The sequence below is a fragment of the Stigmatopora argus genome, chromosome 12 (genome assembly GCF_051989625.1).
Source record: "Stigmatopora argus isolate UIUO_Sarg chromosome 12, RoL_Sarg_1.0, whole genome shotgun sequence".
In the NCBI taxonomy this organism is placed as follows: domain Eukaryota; kingdom Metazoa; phylum Chordata; class Actinopteri; order Syngnathiformes; family Syngnathidae; genus Stigmatopora; species Stigmatopora argus.
Window position 1 is genome coordinate 4,883,240 of NC_135398.1, and position 19,720 is coordinate 4,902,959.

Consider the following 19,720-nt stretch of genomic DNA (forward strand, 5'->3'; position numbering starts at 1 on the left):
ATCTTGTCGCGCCGTGAAGGAGAAGAGACGCAGCTTGCTTCAGATATGGCGGACTACAGCAGCGTGGCTCCTCCGTCCAGCGGCGGCGGAATGAATGACGCTTTTAAAGACGCTCTACAGCGAGCAAGACAGGTAAGAAAGACGCCAGAAATATATTTATTCACACATAATGGCCTTTTTTGCTTGGAATGCTAGTTTACACGATGCTCAATTCTCATTTCCCCCCCTCTTCTGTTGGCCTCGCCTCAAGCTATGCTAACATGAAATAACTTATGCTAACATGACGCCACAACGGCGGTTACAAAAATGTGCATTGACGGTTGCAAGAAAGGAAATTTAGTTCGCTCGTGAGTACGCAAATACGTCGTCAAAAGGTGTACTTTAAGTACGTACTAAAGAATGTCAAAATGTGGCTAAATGGTTCATACGAAGCTTTCCTTTGTTGGACAAGGCTTCCAGGGGCGACCGCGGCAAAAAGGCCGCTGCTATCGCGCAACCGGGTTTAACTGGATTCTGCCTCAAAGATTGCGTAGTAATCGGCGGATTAAATAATTTTTCTATCGGCTGCGTTTCAGATAGCAGCCAAAATCGGCGGAGATGGTGTTGCGGCCCCTCCATCGGGAGAGTTTGGTTACGGAGGTCAAAAAAGGCCCCTGGAGGACGCTGGTGGGTATTTTCCCATGCCTAACCTGAATATCGGTCAGTGGCTCCAATGGATTCCATGGCATTATCGTGATTGCTTGCCTTATTATATATGTATTAACCTAATTCACCACGCACGTTGTTATTTTTAATTTATGTTTTACTTCTCCTTGTTGTCATAAATTCTAAAGCACATTTTGTCCCCTCGGCATGGTTGGTTTGACTAACTCGGTTTCCAATGGTAACAAATTATTTTATACAACAGCCCTTTATAACAAGGTCGATATGAAAAACAAATGACACTTGACCAGAGTAAGGTACACAGTACTTATAAGTGAAGTCAACACATGAAAACGGTAAACCAGCATGTGTTCCGCTACCTTTAATTTGATTCTAGCGCAACTCTGATAACAGACAAAACACAAAACCATTGCGAACAGTCTCCTTTCGCAAGTAAAATGTCTGTCGGACTACCGATTAGTAAAAAAAAATCTGAAATGATAAAAGTCAAATAATCCAGGTTTACTCTTTGATCTGTTCCAAATCAAGAAGATAATCTGAATTAATGTTTATTGTTGTTTGCTCCAACTGTTTCAGAGTAGAACTCTGTGTACCTCGCTTTAAGATAATGACATTTGATGAAAACTATCACCCATAGCACTAACTACGGCCACAGTCATTTAAGGGCTGTGATATTAAAATCTAGATGCATGCAATGAATTGTTGTAATACCACTTCTAAGTCACCTTTTAGAACAAGCCAAGTGTGATTATATATTTTTTTACATTATTATGGATGTAAAGGCAATTGTTTCTATTTATTTATTGATTGGTTGTTTTTCATATTTTTAGTGTTTTAACCAAAGAACAAGAAATAAATCCTTTTTAATAAAAAAAAGTAAGGGGAAATACTTCCTCTTCGGCAGACAATCGTTGTAAATCGTCAGTATTTGGTATATGCAAACACCTACTATTTGCTTTAGATAAAAATGTTATAACTACATAATCTTCATCTTCCAAAGTTTTTCACTGTACTGTGATGTTCTAATACACAATTCATTTACATATGGATGCTGCTCATGTAGTCTTTGATGAGCAAAAACGACAAGAGAAATTAGCGGGTGTAATTGTAATAATGATATTTTTGTAATGTCATCACAGACCAACCAGAGACAAAGAAAGTGGCAACCAATGATGGTGAGTGTTCTGACCATGTGAATGTATTTTTATTTATTTTTTTACCCATGTTGTCCCTCAATTTTATTGCTTCTATTTCAGCTTTTGCCGCTATGGGAGCAATGGGTGGCCCCCCAAGGTGAGTTCATTTAGCAGAGAGGAGTAATATAATTTGCGATAAAAGTGCTGTGCACAAAACAAAATAATACCTTTCTCCCTGCTCTCAGATCAGTATCAGAGGAATTCAAAGTTCCTGATGGAATGGTTGGATTCAGTAAGTCTGCTAGTTTCCAATGATGTTTTTTCGGCTGCGGGACCACTCAAAAATGTTTTGTCTAGTTATTGGAAGAGGGGGCGAACAAATCTCACGTTTGCAGCAGGAGTCTGGATGCAAAATACAGATTGCCCCGGGTAAGTGTAGGTTCAGAGATCATTTTACGGTTGCAAGCGGTGTCTAATTTAGCTTTTTGTTTCTTGCAGACAGTGCAGGCATGGCAGATAGGTCAGTAACATTGACAGGGGGACCGGAAGCAATCCAGTAAGTACTTGGACCCTCTAACATCTTATTAATTTTTTAATCATCTGTGGTTATGGTCTTCTAACAGGTCAGCCAAAAGGCTCCTGACAGAGATTGTCGAGAAGGGGCGACCGTCCCCAGCATTCCACCACAATGAAAGCCCAGGCATGACAGTACAGGAGATTATGGTCCCTGCCTCTAAAGCCGGCCTTGTCATTGGCAAGGGAGGGGAGACAATCAAGAGTCTTCAAGTGAGTATTTTTGCTTTTAAAACACACATTGGTGTCCATTGCATGCTAATTTGTTAAATGTTGCCTTGCAGGAAAGAGCTGGAGTGAAAATGGTTATGATTCAAGATGGCCCCCAAAACACAGGCGCTGACAAACCTCTCCGTATATCAGGAGAACCATTTAAAGTTCAGGTGGGTGCTAATCTCTTGTTTTTGTTGTTCCCAGGAGTGTTGCGTGAGTACAAAACTCTGTCGTGATATGTTTTATATTATATTTCATCACATGCATTATAGCTTTTGTTAGTGGCTCATTATTTCTCAAATGTAGGAGCATTTGCTCTTTATGCATGAGTAGAGCCACTTGATTGGATAACCATCATTGACCGTGTTGATATAAAATGGTCTATCTGCAGCAAGCCAAAGACATGGTGATGGAGCTCATCAGAGACCAAGGTTTCAGAGAGCAGAGGGGAGAATACGGCTCCAGAATTGGCGGCGGCGGCGGTGGCGGCGGGGCCGGCGGTGAGAGTTTAGATGTAAGTTTATTATTATTTTTTCCTCTCACGAGGGGCATTTTTGGCCTCACCATCTGCTCTTTTTCCTCACAAGGTTCCGGTTCCTCGGTTCGCAGTCGGCATCGTCATCGGCAGGAACGGAGAGATGATTAAAAAGATCCAGAGTGACACGGGGGTCAGGATCCAGTTCAAACCAGGTCAACCACCACAACCATGTTTAAATAATGCATTTTAGGAATATTGGTCAATGATGAAACATGCACCACGCTGAAAGCTGATGGATAACCATAACCCTTTTTTTCTGAGACTTCACTAAAATGGAAAACGGGAAATTTGCCACGTACAAGTAGAGCTTCTAATCTTCTTGGTCTCTCCTTTCAGATGATGGCAGTGCACCAGACAGAATAGCACAAATCATGGGCCCTCCTGAACAGGCTCAGCACGCGGCAGAGATCATCTCTGACTTGCTGAGGAGCGTCCAGGCCGGCGGACCTCCGGGCCACGGTGGCGGCAGGGGCCGAGGGCGCGGACAGGGCAATTGGAACATGGGGCCGCCTGGTGGCCTTCAGGAATTTAGCTTCACTGTACCTACCATGAAGACCGGCCTCATTATTGGAAAAGGCAAGATGGATGACCCGACAGTTTGATGAGAGAGATGCACAGCATTTTGTTCTTTCGGCGCCATAGCAAACCGAGTATGAATTGTCCTCCAGGCGGCGAGACCATTAAAGGCATCAGCCAACAGTCAGGAGCCAGGATTGAGCTACAGAGGAATCCTCCTCCCAACGCTGACCCCAACGTCAAGATGTTCACCGTTAGGGGCTCGCCCCAGCAAATCGACTATGCCAGGCAGCTGGTAGAGGAGAAGATTGGGGTGAGTCAGGTCTATTTAACCTGGGGTTTTCGTGAAACATCTTGCCGTTTTATCGGGACACATCAGTGGGCGCACCCTTATATTTTTCCCCCCGGGTCCATCCTATCAGGGACCCGTTACGCCAATGGGTGGCCCACATGGCCCTCCTGGTCCACATGGAGGTCCAGGTCCACATGGTCCCCCAGGCCCACCAGGACCCCCTGGTGCCCCCATGGGTCCCTACAACCCCGGACCTTACAACCAGGGACCCCCAGGGCCACAGTAAGTAACAGTTGTTTGTTTATGCATGTATCACCTTTGGAATGTAACAATTTTCTAAAGTGTTCTTTTCTTTGATTAGTGGCCCCCCTGCACCTTACCAGCCTCAGGGGTGGGGCAACGGTTACCCGCACTGGCAGCAGGGACAGCCTGACCCAAGTAAGGACCTGAGACCTATGAACCATCCGCGCCCAGTGGTCAATTTTATCTAAAAGGCTCTTTTTTTTTGCCGACTATAGGTTCAGACAAAGCAGCGGCCGATGCCAATGCCGCCGCATGGGCGGCCTATTACGCCCAGTATGGCCAGCAACCCCAGGCGCCCATGACGCCCACGGGCGGGGCACCGAGTGCCACTCAATCAAATGGCCAAGGTAATGTTCAGTTGCACCGCATCGACCTGGGAATGAAAGTTAGCCCACTATCATCACGTCACTAGTCAGTAGAAGGATTTGACAGGAGACAGTTTCATCCCCCTCCCTCTATTTTTTTTCATTTTAGATTTTTTTTATCTTTAAGAATAATATCAGGGACAGGGTAGCGTCCTCGGTCCTTTTTAGGTCGAGACCCCCGCTGAGGAGGAAGGCCCACTCGGAATGATTGCCGAATTACAAGTACCATTTTTTTTAACAGGTGACCCACAGGCTGCAGGTCAGAGTGGACAGGCAGATTACACCAAGGCCTGGGAGGATTATTACAAGAAAATGGGTATATGAACGTAGCTTCAGTGTACACCTATTTTAACACTGCGTCAGTCTAAACAGCAACTAGGCTGTCAATACGCCTTTTTATTTTTTTCACCACCACGTTTGCATAGTCGTCCGTATTTCATGGCCTCAGTGGAGTGTAGATACATTTTTTTTGTGCACCTCCACTCAGTTGACCTCAAGCAGCCTGTGCTGTTTAGACTGCACTACACTCTGTCTCCTGGACTGAAACAACGTTTCATGCGCTGAGGAGTCTTTTGTTTCCCTGATGCATTTCTTTCTCATGCTATGATTGTGTCCTTGCTCTGTCGTTGTAATGTGTGGGATGCTGCTTGAATATTTCTGCGCCCGACAGCTGGCGACGGTGCCACAAACTGACAAAGATTGCGTTTCTCTCTGTAGGTCAACAGAATCAACAACCTCAGGACTACACTAAAGCCTGGGAGGAATATTATAAGAAACAAGGTTAGTTTTTAGAATTTATTATTATTTATTATTTTTTTTAATAAATTTGGACAAAATGGGCAGCTGTGTTGTTTACGCGGCACTCACCAGTCGAGGTGTTGCTCGCACAGCTTCCCAAGACAAAAGCAAAAGGATTCTGACCCCCACTCTGAGCCATGGGTGGTGGGTTCGTTCCCCTTCTTACAAATAAAACCTCCTATGCTAGAAATGGCTCCGGGTTTTTCTTAAAACCCTATGTTGAAAAAGTGAACTTTTGAGTGCCATTGACAATTTTAGACGTTCATATGGCGATTTCCCCTTTGCCTTACTTTTATATTTAGTCGTAGTCCGATCTGCACATCTTTGAAATGCAATTGTAGCATACAAAAATGTTTCAGGCAGCACACCCCGGACCGGTTTGCCCTCGTGCCAACCACAAGATGTTTGTTTTCAACCGTTTTACCGATTGTTTTTTTCAAAGCACAGTTTTAGCCCAGCAGGCTTGTAAAGCATTGGGTGAAATGGCCTCTCTCGTCTTTTAGCGTTTTTATCCTTATTAATGGAGTGTTCCGTCCCGCTCCTCCCCCAGGTCAAGCGGCCCCTCAGGCGGCAGCTCCCGCAGCCGCGGCCGCCCCCACCACCCAACCGGGCGGCCAGCCCGACTACAGCGCCGCCTGGGCCGAGTACTACCGGCAGCAAGCGGCCTATTACGGCACGGGCAACCCTCAGCCCATGGGAGCGGCGCCGCAAGCCCCCCAGGTAGGCGCTCCCTTTCCTTCTTTTGGATAACACTTGTGCATGGGACAGTCCAACGCGGCTTCTTAACCCCCCTTGGCTCCCGCAGGTTTTACAGGGTCCCGGAACGAGCAGCGGCAGCAGCAGCGGTCTAAACTCTTAAAACTTTCCTTCCCACAGGTGGTCAGCAGTTAATTCCCGGTGTTAACATGCGCTGTATCTTCTATGTATTTCTCTTGCACAGGGCCAGTAATGTGAAGTGGACATAACATAAATGCTTCATTGTCGAACGCAAAATCCTTTGTTAAATGTTTGGATGCAGCCGCCTTGAAGATCTTAAATTTCCTTGGTTTGAAAGTGTTTCACATAGATGGCAGATTACCTGGCAAGCACGTCCTCTCTTCTCCAGTTATATAGTTATGGTTCTTTTTCTTCTTTTTTTTTTCTTGTAAATGTTTTGAATTTAGTGAGGCACCTCAACACATGGTCATTCCAGCCCTGTATCTACATTAAATGTGGTTAGAATTCATGTTTATCATTGAACTGTAGACATTACCATGTAAATCATCTCGGTTTTAAAAAGGTAAAAAAAATGCTTCTTGCCTGTTGTGTTTTTTGCAATAAAACAAACTGAAACCTCCTGTGTTGGTAAGTTGGGGGTCGCCTTAGCAAGAGGAAGAAGATGGTGGGGCGCTATGCTAGCTTAGCAACTAGTGGGCCAGCTGTGGGTTGACACAAAGCGATGCTCTCCTGTTTCTCTCCAACTGTCTACAAGACGCTTGTTGATTGACCTTTCATGCTTTCTTGATGACTTGAGCCAGACGACTCCTGTGCGTTGTTGTTTAAAGTTGTCCAGCTAGTATGCATTGTTCTAATTGTTTTGCCTTGACGTGTAGACACTTCTTCCACAGGCAAGTGTAGAAAAGCGGTAAGCAAGTTTTCATTTTTGTTTTTTTTTAATTCCCCCTTTCTGATTGAAAAACAATGTTGCCGATTTTTTATTAGTGTTCCCTTATACTTTTCTTCCAGGCCAGTCAGGTAAATTGTCTGATGCATTTTCCGTCCTGCCCATGTACTCTTAATATGTACACATGTTTTTTGAAATGACAAAGTCCAATGCAAAAAAGATTTATTCTATTTTTTTTTTTTGCTTTGCCGCTGCTGTGCTAGTGACTTATCCGATACGAGCAATGAGCTCTGTAGCCTCGGGCAGGGGGCGGCTAACGCAGTCCACGTCCAAGTTGAGCCCGCCTGTCCTGTAAGTACCCAAACTATTGAGCCTATTGATGCTTGTGAAGTATCTCGCTTATTGTCAAATTTTCCCCTCATTATTCTTTTGTCTTTGGGTAAGTATGAATTGTTGTTGAAGCCAGGCGTAGACTCTTGACTGTCGAATGAATTCACTTTGTAGCGCTTGTCGGACATTTTAGCGGCGTCAATTTGAATGTCGGTCCCTTTGCTCGGTTGTTGTTGACTGTTCTCTTTAATTGCCCCCCACTTACCTTCTCTTTTTAACGAATGGCCGGCCGTCAATCGAGATGATGTTCAGCGTAGCATGCTATTTAGCCTTCTCTCGTTTTGCAAATGTTCCGATGACTCGAGCATGTCTTAAGTCGTGAACCTGCCACATGAATCTTGATTGATTATTGAGCACTGTTTGAAAAGTTTTGACATGACTAGATCAGTGAAGGAGAAATCATATTGACTGCAAAATTTCCATCCATTTAGTGCAATATATATCTGATCTTTGCAGTGTTCCCCCCCAACTCCCCCAGACCTTGCACCTTAGGTTCTGCTGCAGTAACCCAGGTAAGCAAAGCCTAAGGAAACTAAAATGAAATGCAGTGGAACCTCCAAAGAGGAACAATTTCCAGAACTGATTGGATAAAATTGTAATGCGTTGTGCACTTGTGATGATATTTGTAGAACGAGGAGCTACCATTACTGAAAAGGTCGAGTTGGTTAGTACAATCGGATGTTCATGCAGGGTTTCCCCCAGAAAGCTGGCAAAGCCTTGTGGTAGAAACCCTTCCAGAGGCCATTTGGAAAAATAAGATGTTAAATCTCTCTGCCTTTAACGATAGTAGACAGCCAATCATGTTTTTCCCCCCTCCTTATAATATTAAGTCACCTGCAGACATCCACTCAATTTGAAGCGGGAAGGTGGCAGCGAATTATTATAGATGTCTGGCCAGTGAGTTCTAGTGACGAATATTTTATGACTTGCAAGCTATTTCTAAACTGTTTAAACATAGGGGCTTACAAAATGGCAGTCTTCACAAATAGAAATCAGTGGCTGAGCTTGCTTCTGTACTTCTCAATCATAAGACATTGCGCTTCTTACCATATGTGGTGGTGTATACTTTTTTTGTTTTTTTACATTCCGTTGCAGTAGGTCTAGCCTGGTGGCCCGCCAGGCTTTTAAAGCTCTGGGGGAAACACTGTCATGTATGATAGTGATGACACCATGTCTAGTTGTTTTACTTGATTCTTTTGAATATACATTTTTATTCGTCGAGTTTCTTATAACTTCCCTGGTGTGAGTTGAATTCACTTATTTGAATAGTCAATGTTTTGGTATAGTTTTTCCCCCCTAGAATTAAACAAAATATCTATTGTTGATTGATTTTGTTGACACTTTTGATGAACACGATTCTCGACAGCAATTTGATCCCAGAATTAAATTTCTTCCTCAATTAGCATGAGAACTCATCACATTTCTTTCCGCTTTGGAGGTTTCACTGCTTGTCAATTTGACACGTTTTCCATCCATGCCAAGAAATGCTCACCCTGTCAATGAATTGATGCTGAACTGATAAGTGACACGTATTGACTTTGCTGATTTGACTCAAAGTACAAAGTGATGTTGAGGAAATTCTCTGTGCATATGACCACTGGCTTTGCTCATTTTTTTCTTAAATTGTCATGCATGTTACAGAAGGTCAGGGCTATTGTTTTTTTCCCCTTAGAAACATGCTGACCAATGTTCTCTGGCGGTGTGTACTCTGCTCTCAAAGCACAGTGCTGACGTACTCATTGAAACGTCTTCACTTCTTGCTCACAGTGTTGGAGGACGCTGCAAGCTTAGGCGCTAGAATCAGAGCCTGTGGTAGTTTCTGCCGAGCGTAGGCCGGGCAAGAGCTCCAGTGCTTAAGGTAAAAAAATAATGATTATGAATAACACAGACAATCAAAAAGTAATGCCATTTTCTGTGTCAGCAAAAAGTGTAAGTTAGGCATGTTTTCTCTCGGTTTGACTGTTTTTTTTAAACGCTGCTATAGTGATTTTTTTTTAATTTGTAGAGTCGTCTGAAGGTTGTTGTCCCGATTTCATTTAAAGTCGTCATGGTTGTTGCAATGAATGCTTTAGAAAGTTGGATGAGGACAGGAACTGAACTTTGAACATGTTCTATTGTGTCATTGAAATGTCCCACTCAGGCTCTGCCTTAAGGGGGTGGGGGGTTGTTTAGCAGGAGGGAGTCTTGTAGAGGTAAATATGTGCTGTACTATATCTGCTCACTCCTACTGTCATGTTCATTATTAATAAAGGTGTCAGAAACACATTTGATGACTAACTGGCTCATAAGATAATATGACAGGGGGGTGACCAACTCCTGTCCTGTTTTCCATATCTCCCTCCAAAATATCTCAATCGAATAATCTGGATCGGTATCAAGGTTCTGGACAGCTTGCTGATGAGTTGGTCATTTTATTCAGGTGTGGTCGAGGAGGGAAATATGGAAAAACAGACTGGATTGGGGCTCTCGAGGACCGGAGTTGGCCACCCCTGTAATATGGTGTTTTATCGAGTTGCAACACTGGGGATGTGTCCCCAGAAAAGGTCTTTAAAAAAATCTATCGTATTTGGTTGTGATAATACACAGACTACTTCAAATGTGAATGCAACATATATGTTGCTTAAGACCTTTAATATAGAACCTGAACAAGAAGCAAAACATTTTTTGCACAGATTGGCATGCAGTCATTCATCTTGTGGTCTCCAATTGCAGCACACGCAAGAATGCAGTTACTTGATAAACAGTACAACAAAACAGTCTAATACATTAAACTCAGGCCACAAGACTGAAAAAATATTGTATGTGTAATAAAATACATTATCCAACAATTGTTTCACACAACCTCTACTAGAATTCAATTTTAAGTGATAAAATGAGTAGCCACTTTGACCTTCATCAGGCTTAATAGCTGATAACAGATATTACATTTTCTCCACTTAAAGTACCAGGTAAACATACCACTAGAGTATATTTGACTGTTTGCCAACCATAATGTAAGAAATTGCAGAAACCAAGCAAAAGTTTTGCCTTGCTTTCTTAGATGAATGGCAGTGATAAGTCTCACTGTAATGTGGAATTGGCTTTTCTATAGTATTAAATGATCGTGAACATTTACCAATAAAATATTTAACTGACATCCTCGTTCTGCAAACCCCTTCCAGTGATTTACTTCCGTCAAGCGATGTCAAATGGTAAGTAGTTTTATCTTTTTTTTAAATGTTATATTCACATTTCCTATTGTAAAAAGAATTTTGGAACTCAAGTAAACGTCATGAAAAATAGTTTTTCACTGTATGTACACTTAAGATAAATAGAATAATGCTCAATATTCAGACATTTGCAGTGGGTGGGATACATAATGGGGACCTAGACAAATGTGCAAAGAATACTAATGGTCTCCTATGTAAAGCACTCACTGCACACAAGCCCCTGCAAAGTTATCCGGGAGAAGGGTGAGTGTGGGGGCGTTGTAGCCGGTGGTCAGCCGAGAGTCTGCGCCCAGGTAGGCCAGCAGTAATTCGGAGCGGCGGTGTAGTAGGTGCAACATGTCCTCCGCCAGACTGTCCACGGACGAGTAGCGCACTTTGTCCAGGTCAAAAATATCCTTGAGGAAATGCACCACCTGATCCTAAGCGAAAACAATTCAGCCCATTTTTTAGTCACAAACTGTTAACAGTACAAATTCAATCCACTGAATTTTGATTTTTGCCACGGACGATATGGAACAAACCTTGAAGAAGCAGCAGAAGTCATGCAAGGGACTCTTAGGCCCCAAAAAGCCCCACGCCAGGACAGGACTGATCTGCTCACACAGTGTGTAGAAGCGAGCGATAAAGCCGTCCGAAACCTGCGTTTAGGAAAGGGTCAGCAATCTTGCCCATGTTCCTTGAGCTCCTTGCAAGAGGCAAGCGAAATGGACAAACCTTCATGTGCTGCCTCTTCTGCTTCAGCACAGACCAGCAGCTTGATGCCACAGCCTAACAAGAACCAAAAACATAATTGAAATATTTCCAACAGTTTTTATGTGGCGTGTTACGTTTAGTTTTCCCGCACCGTCTCCTTGAAGGCACTGTTGAGCCAGCGGTTGTTGACCACATTCTGGATGGAGACGGGTGGATTCTCCAGATCTTCGAAGGAGTCCATCAAGATGAAGTCTAGCACGATATCATAAAAGTTGAGATGCTTGACGCCACGCGTGGCCAGTTCCACCGCCGTGTTCTCCCAGTGTTCCGCTTGCTCCAGGAAGCACATCATTTCCTCAAATACTTCCTCGAATCGCTTTGGGCTCTGAAATTAAGAGTCACAGTTGGCATGTGTACTTTTTAGTGCTGGGACTACTACTACTAAGTAGTAGGTTGCCGAAGCAGAGCAAGTGCTGTTCTATGTGTGGTCTATGACAAGGTTGGCATCACTACTTGGACAGAATCAATACAGCAATTGTACCTTCTGTGCTTTAACAATAATGGAGGATAAAATCTTCTTTCCAGTGTCAGCTAGAAACAACCTGGTGGTTCTTTCTCGCAAGATGAGCTGCAGAACAAGACAAAAACACAAGTATATACAAGTCTATATTTTTGACAACTTTAGAAGCCACGCAATGGCAATAGAGATATTGGGCGCCACCTACCAGACTTGCCTGTCGAACGCAGTGCAGTTTTGCTAAGAAATCCTCATCACCTAGGCACTCTAACATCTCAGTCCTGAAAAATGAATAGTTTTAGCAAATATGCCACAGACCTGTTCCATATTATGTTAAATTACCGTAGGACTCTACAGGAAATTTTGCCCTCCGCTGCCATCTGCAAGGCCTCCTCGTAGAAGGGATGAGTTAGCGTGTAGATGGTCCTTAACTCCCTGTGCTCTGATAACTGGCACAAACAATTGTTTCAAACCCAACCATTAATCTCGGTTAAAAAAGGAAAGTGGAAATGTCCCCCCATTCAATGTCAAATTGTTGCATTCCCTCACCTCAGCGGCAGACACAAAGGAGTCCGTGGAGGCGATGCTAATGCTATCCCTGAGACACCCATCCTCTTGCTCTTCTTGAGACAAAATGTCTGCCAGACAAAAACAAGACGTCATGCACTGGTGCTCGTGAAACCTCCTTTTTCATGAACATGGCGGGAGTGCCCAACCGTGGCTGATGGGGTTGGACAAAGGCTCCGCCGCACACCCCAATGCGCCCTCGAATTCGCCTTGCAGGTGATAAGCCTGCTGTAGGAGTGACTTCAGCCTTTGGACAAACTCTGCACTGACCATGTCCTGGAGGGGAAAAAAAAATCAGGATTAACAGATTAGTTGACAACAGTTTTGTTTCCCCAACACATTTAAACAAGGGTCTCAAACTCAGTTTATTGAAGGAAGGTGGACTAATGGAAATAATCTGGATGAGTCTGGTCAAGGATTCCTCATAAAAGGGACTAACTGGTTTAAGCCTTTGGTGCCTAAAGGACATTTTTGCAAAAATTAATTGTCTCATGACAGGCCTGAATAGCATGAATCCACCGGATGCCCAAAACATTTTTTTTTTGGGGGGGGGGCACCATTTTGATAAAACTACTCCAAAAACACGTACTTCCATGTTCTCCTCAGCAACGGCGTCGGCGGCTCCCGTCTTGATCAGATAGTCCTCCGCCTGCTTGCTCCTGAATGTTAACGCCTCCTCCCACCGCCTCAGTGCCTCTTCAAACAAATCCATACCTGGCAGGACAAACTTCATCAGTCTCCAATCACAAAGCGACATTGGATAACACCCCATTGGATTTACCCATGAGATAGAGGTTTTCAGGAGTGGCGACCACGTTGCAGATGTCTGCGTCGCCTAGTCGGTCCCAGCAGCTGGACTCGATAGCGCAAGTGGCGCTGCTGGACGTGTCTGAGCCGGACGCCAGACTCTCGGACCGCTCTCTCAGCGGGTCAGTTGGAAGTGAGAAATCCGGCTTGGAGTTGATGGAGAGAGTCCTTCTCTGACAACTGCTCTTATCTGAGGAACAGAAAGTTTGGGGTTAGGCTCAGTCGGCATTTTGCAGTAGACCACTTGCTTTTGGTGCCTCACCATCCTCCGGCACCACCGAGGACAAGAACTGGATGCCGGCCTGTTCCCATAGCGGTGGCGGCGGCCCGGCCTTCTTACGGCCCCGCCTCCTCTGGAAGTGGCGGGCCAAGAAGAGCAACGAAACGGCCCCGAAAGCGGTGGCGGCGAGAAGTTTCTTGGTGCCCGTGCTAACCTGATGTAACACACGAGCAGACTTGGGGTTTTTTGGAACAGGCAATTCCCTTTTTTTTAAATCAACTTTTGAGTATCATTTCTAGCTCTCTCGCTCTGCACTGGTTAGTCCATGTTGACAGAAGAACAGAACCGTCACATAGGAAAAAGAATAACAAATCTGCAACCAAACTGCAAAAAACCTGCAGCTCATTCTCGATAAGACATGCTGGTACATCAAGACTTGAGAACAGGAAGTGACAGACCCAAATAAAACCACAAATATAACAGTTGGCAGCCATAAATAAACTGACCGGAGTGACCCGCTAATCTCAGCCTGACCGCAAGCAACCTCAGTTAACCCATACCCAAACTTTCGCATGACGTCACAGCATGGCGAAACTACAGAAAACAAAACAAAATGGACTTCCTGCCTTACCTGCAGCTGTCCCACGGAGCTGTACACGACCAGCGGCAGGTGGATGACGCGCAAGGCGGCGGCCTTGGCCGACAACTGGGAGTATTGCGTCATTGGAGCGCTCTAACCATGTCGCCGGAACTGCACAGGGCGAAGTAACAAGGCGAATGATTACATAATAGCTAATACAAGGGGGAATAAGCATGTTAAGACTGCAACAAGTGAGCCATTCTGGACACAAACGTTTCAAACCAAAGTTGATTTCCTAACATGAACACTTTTGGGTTAGTATTACATTTTTCAAAATATTCTATATTGAATCTCAGCTTTTAAGTAACAATATACAAGTTTTCCAATTGCCTCCCTAATGCTGTAACAAATCTAGTCATATCACAATTTGTTTAATTATTTATAAAATTTAAATAGGCCAAAATCTTTTATTCCCCCCCCCCCCAAAAAATGTTACAAATACAAACTAATCGACTTTTCAATTATGTACATTAAAAAAAATGAATCAGTGCCGTTGTATAAACATTATTTCCGTTGACATTTCAAAATAATGTGCCACACAAATTAATATCCAATAAGAATTGCTTCGTGGAACACATTGCATTGAAGGTCAATACACTTTAACAGTGCGTTTTTATGAATGGAATGTTTAGGACAAAAATAGTTCTGTCGTGGTCACCCATATGCTATCCCGCTAAAGGTTAGCCAGCTATCAGTCCAGGACTCCTTGTAAAGTTCCCGGCTCTACTATTTTTTTTTATCCTCACGAAAGATCGACGTGACTGAAATCTTACCGGTGCATGTGCCGCCTCTTCCTCCTCCTCCGCCGTGAAGCCGCCCCAAAAAGTCCGTCTGGCGAACGGACTGACCTCCGCAGGTGAAGCCAAGCAAGGACGACTCCGACTCGGCTAGCGCAGGCGCCGGCTAGGCTAATTTCGCTACCTTTAACCTACATGGAGCTATGTCGCCCCCGGTCGATTAGAGCTGGCATTGCAAGTCAAATTGAAGGTCGTTTTCACAAGCAGCTATTACGTAATTCTTATTATAATTTACCCCAAATGGAGATTTGCGTTTTTTTTTATTATTCACAAATTAAGGGTACACAAAATATTTTGTAACATTTATTTGCGATCTGAACATTTAAATTATGTAATAAACTTTTGTATTGTTTAATCTTCATGAAACGCTAAGCATTTTAACACATTTCTATTAGTTTTAATAATACTTAATTGTCACATTGTTACAGTTTGCACATCATTACAGCATTGATTTCGAGATAAAATTTAAATTGAAAGAGGTTTTTTAAGAATCCCTAGTTTTTTGGAATACTTGACATTTTGTTAGCTGCTCCAACCATCCATTTTCTATCCATGATCGTTTAACATAAAATGTTTTAATATTAGATTTAGATCAATAAAGATACATAATCCCGCAAATAAATTTTCCCAAAGTGATTGCCCTCTTGCTTCTTTTGCGACAGGCGTGCGTTGGTCTTCGAAAACGGTCCTAAGAAGCCAACCAGGAGAATTTCTATCTTGTGCCTGCTGAGGTATCTTTGATGGGCAAGGCTGTAACGTTAGCAACCAGTCGGAACGACCGAGGAACAACTGTTTGAATTTGGAGACCAAGGCGTTTACCAGATCCATCATCGTCAACATTGACACAATCGAGTGGAATATAAGCAGCTTTGGAATCAACTCTGACGTTTATCGTCTAGGTAAGCGTCAACGGATGTCGCCGACGGGCGGGGTTTTAATTTTCTTCCCGCTGAGGGGATTGTTGGCTTGCACCGCAACGCTAGAGGCTAACGCTAGCTTCAATGCTAACAAGGAGCTGTATTCTTTGACAATATGGTTAGTTTCATCCCCCTACCGCGTTATTTTCCTCACCACATTTGTTTCGGATTACGTGGTGGCGTTTTCGCCAAACAAAATAAGAGTTAGCCGTCGGTCATTTTCATGCTAATGCTAAAGTGTCAAAGCCTCGCCTGCTTTTGACAGCTCACCTCCGAAGGCCGTCATTACGCATATTTACGTTGAATAGACTATTCTCGAGTTAAACTTATGTTTTGAAGCCCATTTATACTTGTTATTGTGGTGCGTGAGAGGTTTTGTTGGTGTTTTTTATTTTGGTGAACGCACAAAAAATGTACCATTAGTGGATAATTGAATTTATATTGTGCCGTGCTATATAGGGAAGCGTGCGTTTGATTCATTGGCATTTGAAAGGTCTTAATATATCACAGACCCGTTTCAAATGTTTCATTTTTAGGGAAAGAGATGTACGTCTCAGCTGAAAGTCTTTTTCACTGCCATTGACGGTGCTACATGTCCAATCCACAGCCCAGTTCAAATGGACTGGATGGCCATCACTCTATGGCAGCCAATGAGTTAATCATGCACTGTCATTTCCACTCTTCTTAACAAATGTTATTTTTATTTGTTTGTTTTTACTTTTTTTTTCTTGTACCATGAAATAGTTAAACAAATAGTAAAATAATTGTATTTCCCCTTACATTAAAAACTAGTAGTATTTTAATGAATTATGGCACATCTAATTATACTCCTATTTATTTATTTTCATTAATAATGATACGTTTAAGTGTTTAGATGTTTGTGTTTCATTCTATCCCATTTGGGCCATTTTGATTTTGTAGGATGCAGTTGTTTCTTCCCTGATGTGAAAATGATATTTTTAGATTTCCTACGTGAGCTTTGACACAGGCTGATATGAAGGCATTCATTGTTGTGCTGACAAAAGACAGCAGAGCGTTAAGATGCACCCGTCGATAGCGGGGGCAACGTGACATGCGGGTTGATTTCATCAGTGATTATCCACGCCTGCCCTGACTCCGGTTTTTTCTCCACCTCTCTACAAGATCTGGTTTATATGCAAAACAAAGCGTGAGTGACATTGTTTGGTTCCTTATTAAGATTGCTTTGCTATTGTTGGCAGCCGTGAGGTGAGCGATGCCGCCGGCCCCCAGCTGCGACTGCCCCCACCTGGACTGCGTGGGGGAGATCACCAAAGAGGAACTCATTCAAAAATCACACGTGAGTCAGTTCGCCAAAAACCACGACACTCCTTCTTTAACAATACTTCGAAATAGATGATAATGCGGAGGTCATACGCAAATCGTGGCTAACAGAAGCATCATCACATCCCCAGGGCCAATGTCAAGACTGTAAAGTTGGAGGACCAAATTTATGGGCGTGTTTGGAGGTAAGACTCAAAAAGTTGTATTTTTTTACCCATAATCTGGGAATTTAATAAATATATTGTTTTTTGGGGCAAATAGAATGGATGCGCGTATGTCGGCTGTGGAGAATCCCACGCGGACCACAGCACAGGACACTCGCAGGTGAGGCAACAAAGTGGGAAGCTAAATCTGTGTATTCACAAGATGGTGTTTGGAGGACACACTAAAGTGAAATTTGACAGAGGTGGCAATATTACATTTTGGGTTTTGTAAGACACAAAATTAACTCATTGCCGCTGACGGTGATTGACGTCTAATCCATCGAAAGTGGGAGGGTGGCAGCGAATGAACGAATTTCGTTCGCTGCCACCCCCTGAATTCAAATGAATTGGACGTCTCCTAGTGACCAAGTGATTTAAATTCACAGCACAAGGATGAAAACAGCCACATCATTGTCAGAGGCACTGAAAGAGTTCATTCTTAAGTTATTTATATTTTTTCATCTCTCCTAAAAACAAATGAGAAATTGCCATCAACCTGAATTGATTTCATTTAATTTTGAATTGTGACATTTTTTTGGCGACTTCCTTACATAATGTATTTACTTCACTGGCTGCTACTGACCGAACGATCGCTGCCAACCCTTCCAGTCAAAATAAATCGGACGTCACTGTCAATGAAACATATTTTTTCCCTATTGCCTATTTTATTTAGGTCTTCATATTGGGTAATTGTCACATTTATTTTGGAAATGGCCATTTTTTTAATACCACAAAATCCAAGGATTTGGACAGCCCAAGCCTCCTCGACATCCAGTGCTTTTTGGCCAGTGGAGCATCTATTATTAATTGTGATTTCTCAAGGAAGTGGGGGTTGGCAAAACGCTAGCACGGTTACAATATCCGTCGTTGGCTGGGATGCTTGATTGCTAAAGCGCTACGAATGCAAAGTCATCCTTTGCTCAGCCTCTGCTGACACGCTTTGCTCCTTGACACAAATGAAAAAGAGTGACTTGCGTGCCGGGGGAATCATTTGAAAGCACTGTGATATCTTGCTCTCCATTTAGTTGAGGGATTAAATTGCATCTGGGTCCGGAGTTTGGTTATTAGGGGAGATGAGTTTCTAATTAGTTCAGTAAAAAAGAAAAAAAGTGCTTTATCTCGGTGGAAATAGGGACACATTTAAAAGGGAGCATAAAAAGACTAATTCTCCAAGAAAATGAAGGTTCAATTGCAAGGCACAACTCCTAGCATGGACCGATGCAAAGCACATTAAATCAAGGTATCAAGTTGCTTTGAAATGTCTGCTAAATGTCCTCAGTTAGCCCTACTCTTTGTCTCCGTTGTCGTCTGGGCTTCCTTTCCCGCTACTGTGTGACCGCTAATGCCTCAACCATCAATAATTCACCGGCTGTCGACCCCCTGACAGGCCCATTTCTAAAATGAGCATGTATGTCATTTTAAATGTTAAGCGGAGGCCTTATTCAACACTTAAAAGTAGTTCTTTGGCCTCTGTCAATGTACTGTATTTTACGGACTGTAAGTCGTACGTTTTTCATAGTTTAGCTGGCATTGCGACTACTCAAATGCCATGTTTTTTTCCCCTCTCTGGCAGATGTAGTGTATTGTCAGGAGAGAAAAAAATGGTGGGTTTTAGGTTTCAAATGTTTTGCTTTTGTGAGTCCGAACCAAAAAAGATCAGAGTAAGTCATTAAATGGTAAAAGTGTTGATGTTTCTTGTCATTGTCGCTCACAGGAAACGAGTCACAACCTAACAGTAAACTTGACCACCCTACGAGTGTGGTGTTACGCCTGTGGGAAGGAGGTCTTTCTGGATCGCAAACTAGTTCCTCCGCACCCGCAGTCCAACAGTAAACCTGTTGCCGCTGCCCAGCAGGTACACACGGGCACTCCTTTCTTCCTATCATTGAGAGGACGGCAACTTTATTGCATAATTGTTAAGCTGCAATCTTGAAACTTTATTGCAGTCTAGATAAGAGAAATTTGTTTTTGTGTTTGTGTACATGAATGAAGGCTAACAACAGAAGCTCACCCGTGAGCCCCGTCTCTCTCCACGCCACCCCTAACGGGGTCTGCGAAGACCTGGAAATGGAAACGGAGGAAGAAGATGATGTACATGTTCGAGGTGTGTACCATGATTTGAGCCTCTTTAATTCTTGTCAAATAACAATTTTAAAAAATCAAGAGATTTTTTTTCCCATTTCATTTGAAAAGAGTGATAAAACAAAATACAAAATATAAAATGTATTCAATTGGGTTACATTTTGAATAAAATAAAAATGGGAAAAACAGGCATTTTCATTTTTAAAATATAATCTGTTATTTTCCTTAAAAAAGATAAGATAATTCATTTATTTGGTATTTTTAAAAAGAAATTTGTAAATCCACATAAAAAACATCCATTCTGTTTATTTTTAAAAATGTATTTTTGTCACGATAAGAACAAATAATCATTTTCCTAATTCTATTAATCAAATAG

The 19,720-nt window shown here is 43.0% G+C and overlaps 3 protein-coding genes across 14 annotated transcripts in view; 2 read left to right on the plus strand and 1 right to left on the minus strand.

Moving 5' to 3' along the window:
* Positions 1-9,653, plus strand: fubp1 (far upstream element (FUSE) binding protein 1). Of its 12 annotated transcripts, none has more exons than XR_013304214.1 (21): positions 3-132; positions 576-699; positions 1,803-1,838; positions 1,920-1,956; positions 2,045-2,091; positions 2,157-2,228; positions 2,298-2,355; positions 2,423-2,585; positions 2,657-2,755; positions 2,977-3,099; positions 3,173-3,275; positions 3,460-3,699; positions 3,792-3,952; positions 4,062-4,213; positions 4,293-4,369; positions 4,450-4,581; positions 4,841-4,915; positions 5,317-5,379; positions 5,948-7,351; positions 7,847-7,902; positions 9,063-9,653. XR_013304214.1 is itself a non-coding variant. In XM_077615258.1 (20 exons), exons 1-20 carry the CDS (start codon positions 46-48, stop codon positions 6,344-6,346), a joined length of 2,028 nt encoding a protein of 675 aa, XP_077471384.1. In that variant the 5' UTR covers positions 3-45; the 3' UTR covers positions 6,347-9,653. The 12 variants fall into 12 exon arrangements, 6 of the variants coding, with proteins under 6 accessions (XP_077471387.1, XP_077471388.1, XP_077471384.1 ...); XR_013304216.1 differs by having other exon boundaries at positions 9,158-9,653; XR_013304217.1 differs by having other exon boundaries at positions 5,948-6,117; positions 7,264-7,351; positions 7,847-9,653.
* The window catches only part of usp33 (ubiquitin specific peptidase 33), an 18,905-nt gene continuing 8,342 nt past the window's right edge, over positions 9,158-19,720 (plus strand). Inside the window, exons 1-8 of the mRNA XM_077615264.1 lie at positions 9,158-9,248; positions 10,552-10,581; positions 15,503-15,739; positions 16,978-17,075; positions 17,191-17,244; positions 17,321-17,383; positions 18,977-19,117; positions 19,255-19,366. Coding sequence (XP_077471390.1) covers positions 16,992-17,075; positions 17,191-17,244; positions 17,321-17,383; positions 18,977-19,117; positions 19,255-19,366 — 454 coding nt within the window. The 5' untranslated portion in view covers positions 9,158-9,248; positions 10,552-10,581; positions 15,503-15,739; positions 16,978-16,991. The remainder of the gene's footprint in view (positions 9,249-10,551; positions 10,582-15,502; positions 15,740-16,977; positions 17,076-17,190; positions 17,245-17,320; positions 17,384-18,976; positions 19,118-19,254; positions 19,367-19,720) is intronic.
* miga1 (mitoguardin 1) lies at positions 9,988-14,980 on the minus strand. The gene is made up of 14 exons (XM_077615263.1): positions 14,817-14,980; positions 14,035-14,154; positions 13,446-13,617; positions 13,158-13,373; positions 12,966-13,090; positions 12,526-12,652; positions 12,359-12,447; positions 12,152-12,258; positions 12,018-12,090; positions 11,834-11,920; positions 11,444-11,677; positions 11,314-11,367; positions 11,121-11,237; positions 9,988-11,018 (listed from the first exon to the last, which is right to left on the minus strand). The coding sequence occupies exons 2-14, from the start codon at positions 14,125-14,127 to the stop codon at positions 10,803-10,805; spliced, it is 1,710 nt and encodes a 569-aa protein (XP_077471389.1). The 5' UTR covers positions 14,128-14,154; positions 14,817-14,980; the 3' UTR covers positions 9,988-10,802.

Coding starts and splice junctions, on each gene's coding strand:
- fubp1 (XM_077615256.1), top strand. CDS start 46: ATGGCGGACTACAGCAGCGTGGCTCCTCCGTCCAGCGGCGGCGGAATG. Junction 1,839..1,919: donor GAAAGTGGCAACCAATGATG/GTGAGTGTTCTG, acceptor CTTCTATTTCAG/CTTTTGCCGCTATGGGAGCA. Junction 4,582..4,840: donor CACTCAATCAAATGGCCAAG/GTAATGTTCAGT, acceptor TTTTTTTAACAG/GTGACCCACAGGCTGCAGGT.
- miga1 (XM_077615263.1), bottom strand. CDS start 14,127: ATGACGCAATACTCCCAGTTGTCGGCCAAGGCCGCCGCCTTGCGCGTC. Junction 12,259..12,358: donor CCTTTGTGTCTGCCGCTGAG/GTGAGGGAATGC, acceptor TGTTTGTGCCAG/TTATCAGAGCACAGGGAGTT. Junction 11,019..11,120: donor ACTTCTGCTGCTTCTTCAAG/GTTTGTTCCATA, acceptor GTTTTCGCTTAG/GATCAGGTGGTGCATTTCCT.